General features: G+C 44.6%; 1 protein-coding gene across 1 annotated transcript; it reads left to right on the forward strand.

Moving 5' to 3' along the window:
• The first annotated feature begins 105 nt into the window (after window positions 1–105).
• Window positions 106–7,087, forward strand: kiaa2013 (KIAA2013 ortholog). The gene is made up of 3 exons (XM_069660959.1): window positions 106–1,421; window positions 2,766–3,619; window positions 5,426–7,087. Exons 1-3 carry the CDS (start codon window positions 464–466, stop codon window positions 5,471–5,473), a joined length of 1,860 nt encoding a protein of 619 aa, XP_069517060.1. The 5' UTR covers window positions 106–463; the 3' UTR covers window positions 5,474–7,087.
• Window positions 7,088–7,408: the final 321 nt, after the last annotated feature.

A 7,408-nucleotide genomic window follows, 5' to 3' on the forward strand; every position in this document is an offset into this window, starting at 1 on the left:
TCAGGAACTGGGACCATTCGAGGAGTACTTGAATGCGCATTTCCAGCCACTGTTTTTACGACACTTCCGGTCCCTGCATTTTCGTTTTGCTTTACGACAGTTGTGACAGAACCAGAAGTGTCAACCTCTGGCTGCAGAGTATTTTGGAAAGACAGCTCATGTTTTAAACCTGAAGGCAAACAAAAAACGAAATGACTTAAGTCAATATAACTTGAAGATTCTCTTACACACCTGCCGAAGGATCCGACAACAACCACAATGCGAGAAACAACAACAAATTTCCGACTGCTTTCGTTCACGACGCTAGCTACCTAGCTAAGCTAACTTAGCCAGAAGCTAGCGAAGCGAGTTTGTCAGCTTTCACCCAGGGGACAATGTTTTGAATGCGAGCAGAATTTTCCATCTAAGCACGCTGGGTGCCGTGTTCAGACTCACAGTTGGGCTTCCATCTTTAAAACACAAAATGTGGCTGCAGCAGAGACTAAAGGGGCTGCCGGGCTTGTTATCGAGCAGCTGGGCGAGGAGGCTCCTCATAGGGCTGCTCATCTTCCTCATCTTCTACTGGTACCTGGGGGCAGAGCGCAGGTGGAGGTTCTTCAGCGGGGCGGCCATGCCCGGCGGGGCGGCCGGACAGTGCCTGCTGGCAGAGATCCACAGGTGGAGCATTCTGGTGGAGAGAGGGGAGGGGATCTACAGCACACCTCAGGAACAACTAGACACACCTTTTGTGTCAGGTAACGGCCATATTATGATTGACATCGACTCTAACAAACTGTGGGTAGCTTCATCTTCACAGCCAGGATCGGCTCCGGTCCACCAGACTGAATTCTCTCCTAGAGTGGGCTTCCATCTGGAAGGGAAGCGAGCAGAGGCTCAGGCCACCATGCTCTGGTTCCGGAAGGGAGCCGTGCTGTCGGTCCGCTGTGCCTCCCCAGCAGGCCTGCAGTCATCCAGGGACTGTGTCACCATCAGAGAGGAGTTCATTGCACACAGGAGCAGACCTAATGTCTATCTGCAGAGGATCCACATCAACAACCCATCAGACAGGCCCGCATCTCTGGACGTCTCTTCTGACAGTCCATCGTTTGGTAGCAAGTTCACCACCAGCAATGAGAAACTGGATGACAAAGACATCATGCTGTCCTCTGGCAAAGTCCCAGTGGAGAACAACCGCATGGTGCTGGTGGTGGTGGTCACCAAGAAGCCAAACAGCAGGATCCAGGTTCCTGCTAAGTCCGAATACAAGGAAAACATCCTGTCCGTGGTATGGACCTCGGAGCCCATCGAGTCGTCCAAGCTGGAGGAGACCTTCAGCACCCTCAGAGAGGGAGCCAAGAAGGAGCTGGGGGAGCTGCTGAGGGTCAGCGTAGAAGATCTCGTCTTAGACCACCAGCAGGCCTGGATGGACCTCTTCATCTCAGGTGAGCTGAGGCTGTAGAATCACCTGGTTCTGGTCTTTAAGGGAACATAACCAAGGTTTGAAGAGAGTTTAAACAATGTATTGAAAATCCCATACATGGAACAGAAACTAAAAATGCAAAGTAGTCATTAAATCGGCTAAGACACAACAATACAGTCATGTTTTCTCCAAAGGTCAAAGTTCATTATTAGAGTTTTACTGGCTAAACTAAAGATCTTTTGATCCAGCTTGATTATATATTAAATCTAGAGGCAGTAAAATAACAAAAGAAATGATCCTCCTCGCTCCCGTGTTCTGTCTGGAGGTTTTATTGGTTTAAATCATTCAATCATTACAATGTTGGTGTTTGCATATTGTTTTGAAGCAACACTGCCATGATGTAAGTAAGTCAACTTTATTTAAAAAAAATAGGGCTACAAGGTGCTGTATACTGACAACAGTAAACAACAGAACAACTTCAGTAAACGGTTTAAATAGACAATGTTTTTAGTGCCTGTATTTATTGTGTGGTAGAGCAGGTTCATAACCTTCCTGTGCTCTGAAGTTGTTGGTCTGGCAGGTTGGCTGCCAGGTTTTAAACAATAACACATTGTGCCTTTAAACATTTCAGAGCTGTAATTAGTGAAGGCAGAGCAAACAATCCCTTTGCTCTCAGAAAGTGTGGCTGCTTTCAAATCTGTTTCTTTTCCTTCTGTCATCTATTTCTTTTTGAATCAGATGAAGCCTCTTTACATGAAGACGTTACTTGCCTTGGTAATGAACTGTGGCGCCTGAACTATCAGGCTACATTAGAGCAGCCACAGGATGGATACAGTGGGCAGTTAATTGAACAGTAATGGGGGGGGAAACAACTTAAGCCTCACTTCACATCTCATACCGAGCCAATAATTTGTTTTCTGTGACAGGCTGCTATTTGATGCAGCATGTTCTAATGTCCCTTCGTCCTCTGAACTCTGATTAATTTATCTGCCCTGCAGATGAAACATGTCCAACAATCAATGGAGTATCTCTTTGCCACAAGTTCAAACGGACGTTCATCTTACAATGCTGTCTTTGAAAAAGTTCACTAACCTTGCTCACTACACTCATTGATTGAAAGTCCAACGTACGCTTTCCAAACGTAGCATTTTGTTTAAACACAACTTATTTAAAAATTGCAGAATTTGAAACTGAAATGTGGATTAAAAAATGTGGGCAAAAAAAAGAAAAGATGTAAAAATGGCCGACATGTTACAGAAATCATAGATCGTGGTCGAAAGCTCTGAAAAAGATTGTTTGTAGACTTTGAGATCAGATTGTTTAAAGTTTGTTGATTTGATTTGTGTCTGTTTTTTTATCGTTGAAGGGGTTGAAATGAGGAAGATCACAGACTCCCACACCCCGTCGAGCCGCACGGTGAACACCACCCTCTACTACATCCTGTCCTCCACCACGGCTCCTCTGCTGGACCGAAGGCTGGGCAGCGAGGAGCGCGCTCATCTCGAGTCCAGCCTAAACTACGCCGACCACTGCTTCAGCGGCCACGCCACCATGCATGCAGAGAACCTGTGGCCTGAGCGGGTGAGCAGCGCAGCTCAGATCCTGCAGCTCGTCACGCTGTGGACTCTGACTCTGCAGAAGAGAGGCTGCAGGGTGCTGGTGGCCGCCGGAGCTCACGGAGCCATGCAGGGCATGGTACTCAGCTTTGGGGGCCTCCAGTTCACAGAGAACCACCTTCAGTTCCAGGCCGATCCAGACGTGCTGCACAACAGCTACGCCCTGAGAGGGATCCACTACAACCAGGACCTGATCAACCTGGCGGTGCTGCTGGATGTGGAGGGGAAGCCGTTCCTCCACCTGTCGGTGAAGCCGCAGGAGACGCCCGTGAAGCTCTACGCCTGCGAGGCCGGCTGCCTCAACGAGCCTGTGGAGCTGACGTCTGAGATCAAAGGTCACACCTTCCCCGTGATGGTGACGCAGCCCATCACGCCGCTGCTCTACATCTCCACAGACCTGCGCCACCTGCAGGACCTCCGCCACACGCTGCACCTCAAGGCCATCCTGGCCCACGAGGAGCACATGGCCAACAGATACCCGGGCCTGCCCTTCCTGTTCTGGTTCAGCGTGGCCTCGCTCATCACACTCTTCCACCTTTTCCTCTTCAAGCTCATTTACAACGAGTACTGTGGCCCCGGAGCCAAGCCGCTCTTCAGGAGCAAGGTATAAAAACTGCGTCATGAAACTGGAAGCAAAAAACTGCGAACTGCTCTGATTTTTTTTTTTTTTACTTGTGTGTGTGGTGGCAAAGGTTTCTCTCTATCGACGCTCTCTGTGCGTTTCTCAGTTCTGGCTTTCACCTTCTCTGTGAGTGAACTTGATTTCCCATCTCACCTGGTACAAAGTTCAGAGTGAGTTTGCACAAAAAGGTGATTCCTCAGTTTTTGTTCGTGTTGAAGGAGTTAAAGCTTTTACTGCAGCTGTTATCTCTGAGAGACTGTGAGCTGTTAAACATCTGATCTCAGTTAAAAGCACGAGAAAAGTTGTAGCCTTAATTCAACATTACAGACCTTGAAGTTACAATTAACCATCTGGTCTGTGGGTCACACCACCTGATCGACTGCACTCCAAGTCCTCTGTGGGACGTGATGAATCTGTTGATCGCATGGAAGAAAAAAAACAAGCACAAGTTGTAATTTTCTCTAAAATTAGGATGTTAACAGTCACTCTCATCATTTCTCTACATTCACGTTGTTCTGACTTACAAGCGACCGCACCCGAGTTACTGCAGATATAATAAATCACACATTTAGAGGAGGCCAAAAATCTATTTACAGAGACTTTCAGTGAACATTCAATCTGCTTTTATTTTTCTAAAAGTCGTCGTTTCTTTCAGTTTTCTACATTTACATCACTTGAAGGTTCCCTGTGTGACTTCTAGCTGCTTGCGTGAACATGAGAAGACGATGCTGGTGATGAAGAACATCGCCGTTGAGGTTTCTCACTGATGGACGGACAGACAAAGTTATGTGCCAAACAAGTAGAGCTGCAAAAGTCAGTTAAGCTATCAATATATTGATCAATATAATCGCCACCTTTCTAACCTCTCATATATGGAGACCTCCTGCTTTTCTGTTTTATATCATATTAAACATTTTCAAGACATTTCAAGACCCTAGCTTTTTATAAACTGGGGAAGACATTTTTCACAATTTTCTGACATTTTATAAATCAAATTATGAATCTATTTATGTAGCAAATACATCATTATTGCAACCCTACAATAAAGGCAAGAATAAGTAGTTTAAGCCAACGCTAACATGGATCTAAACAGCTTCAAAGATGTTTAATAATTAGGAAGTGTTTCTGATGAGGAACACAGATGGTTTGTTTACGTCCACAGGGTACCTTTAATTTTGACAAAGAATAAGAGCAGCTTTAATGCTCACTGGGACTCATGGCCTAAGATGCATTTTAGTAATTTCATTAAGATCGTAGAAACCAACGGCTCCCTTAAGAGTGCAAAGAAACACGAAGAAACCTTACTGAAAGAAAAGCTTCCATCACAGTTCATTCACATGAATGTGATTTGTAAGAAATGAGCCATAGCATGGGATCTGTCCTTTTAAAATGATTCTTTAGAAGTGAAATTATCCCTGACATGAGACAAACCTGATGTAGAGAAGCGTACAGTGAGTCTGTTGTCATGTAAGCGGCCGCCCTGCCCTGCAGAGAGAAGGTGGTGTCGGTGGTGTAACGCTCGTCTCTGATGATCAGCTTGGACTTTGTGCTCCCTCTGCCAGAACTCTTTACCTGCTCTCCTTTTTTTCCTGCGTTTTGATGATGTTTTATATTAAATCACTCGATTAAATTAACAAGAAATCTCTGGGTTGGCTTTGGCTCTTTACTCCTCACCTGATCTCTGTGTGTGTGTGTTTCCGTCCCTCTTGGTGGGCGGTGTGGGTGTGGATGTGTGGTGGTGAAAGTCAGTTTCCCAGTTGTTCTAACCCTCCGCTCTGACTCCATCAGGTCGCCAGCAAACGTGAAGATGGCTGCGACGTCAAGAACGCTGTTTGAGCACAATCAACATGTGTTCCCCTTGAGCTTTGGCAGCATGGCAGACATTAACACGGTGTGCTGATGAATGACGTCTGCTTGCAGTGATAGCACCTACAGATCTGCTGTGTGGAGAGGTAGAGACATGAATGTTAACACAAGGCGTCTGCATCACATTAAAGCAAGAGAGGGCTTCGGACTGTTTTCCTAAGCAATAATCTGTTCATTTAATTTATTCATAGATTGGTCCTTGAAATATAATGGCTATGACAAAAACACAAAGTTTAAATATTTAAATGTTGAGTTTTAACCGACAAGCACACACAAAAAATATGTTTAATTTCATGCAAGACTAAAAAAACATCTGCCGTCATAGATTAGGCTTGGTGCGGTGTCGGAATCCATCGTCCGTCATCTGACTACGATACATCCTCTAGGACTGATGGCCACCTTTTCAGGACTTCCAGTGTACCCAGCGGTTAGCGATGAAGGACTTTAAACTAAGACTTCCTTTTCAGTGCGCTGAGACTGAAGTTGAGATACGACGTCTAAGAACAGGTTGTTAGCTGAACTTGGAGGCAGATTTCTGTTTATAGAGATTAAATTGTTGTTGGATGATCGCCGATGGGAGCCGGGATGTCATTACGGCTGATGTGATTCGCCTGTTTTGCTCTCTGCACGGACTGTTTTCCCGCTTATAGCCAAGGCTCTCTGACACGCCAGTACTCGTACTACAAAGATGCTTCCGACACCAAAAACCGTGTCACTACGCAGAATCTATTAATCGAGATCAGGCGTAATGAGTCTCTCCTCCGAGTCTTTTAAAGGTTGAGAGAAGTTCAAATCTTCCTTTCTTTCTTACCTTTGCACATGGGGCCAGTTGCTTTGTGCAGCGGCCGTGTGCTACAAGCTTATCAAACGAGTCCTTTGTTTAAAGGACTCTGAAGTGCTCCTGAGTGCTGATCCAACACAGAGGCCTTAATGTGATCTGCACAAAATTTAAAACTGACTACTTTTTTTCTTGAGAAGTTCGCACCAAAACCCATCCCCAGGGCACCTTTAAGCTAGGAGTTGTGTTAGCTTAGCACCAATGGTGGTAGGACCTTTGGGGTTTCCACCGAAAGCACCTGGAGCTTTTGAATAGGTTTACTTTCGTCTTGACTCTAAGGTGGAGGTGCCTCGTGTACATTTAATTTTACAATTGTGCTTCATAAAATGCTTTCATGACACGTATGATTCTGTTGACTGAAAGTTATACTGAATACATTTAGATATAAAGTAAAAGATGATTGTTAATAGCAGCCTCTCTGCTTCCTGTTGGCTCATTTTTATTTCTCACGGATCAATTTCTCATTTTGCAACATAGTTTTAAGATACAAACACTTTATTATACATTGATAAGGTAAATGTAGATTCGTGCATGTCAGTGTGAATGGTTTACATGCTCTCTCTGATTCATTTGTTTGATACAATCTCTTTTATTTCCTGTGAACTGCTGAGTGTGCCTTAATGAAGACAGAAGTTAATTTATTGCGATTGTGGCTGTGGGATTGGAGTGTACTTGAATGGATTGTAAACATTAGAATAAATGTTTGTTTTGGTCTTAGGTTGGGGAAAATAAATCGCTGAATTATTGTGAGAAAATGTGTAATCATGTCTGATTTTCTGTTACATCTTCCCAGAGACATTATTAACAGGAACAATCATTTAAACACCATACAAGGAGAGGCTGATGAGCACCTGTCCTGGCATAAAGGTACAGTCATGTTTTTACAGCAGCCCAGAGCAAACAGAGTATGGCACTCTTTATGCTAAGCTAGGCTAATCATGTCTTAACTCTCTCTTGAGTTATTCCCTCGGTAAACATTTTCCTTATGAGTTTATGGTCTCAAGCTTTAGTTTCAAGTCTTCTTTAACAGTGTGATGCTCATTTAGTCACTGATGCTCCCATTTAGA

This window comes from Semicossyphus pulcher, unplaced genomic scaffold, assembly GCF_022749685.1.
Source record: "Semicossyphus pulcher isolate SPU_LCO1_2020_fin unplaced genomic scaffold, fSemPul1.0.p SCAF_13, whole genome shotgun sequence".
Lineage (NCBI taxonomy): Eukaryota > Metazoa > Chordata > Actinopteri > Labriformes > Labridae > Semicossyphus > Semicossyphus pulcher.

What these genes read in the sequence shown, in the direction of transcription:
- kiaa2013 (XM_069660959.1), top strand. Translation starts at nt 464, where the DNA reads ATGTGGCTGCAGCAGAGACTAAAGGGGCTGCCGGGCTTGTTATCGAGC. An exon ending in GATGGACCTCTTCATCTCAG is followed by an intron (nt 1,422 to 2,765) that starts GTGAGCTGAGGC and finishes TTATCGTTGAAG; the next exon opens with GGGTTGAAATGAGGAAGATC. An exon ending in AGCCGCTCTTCAGGAGCAAG is followed by an intron (nt 3,620 to 5,425) that starts GTATAAAAACTG and finishes TGACTCCATCAG; the next exon opens with GTCGCCAGCAAACGTGAAGA.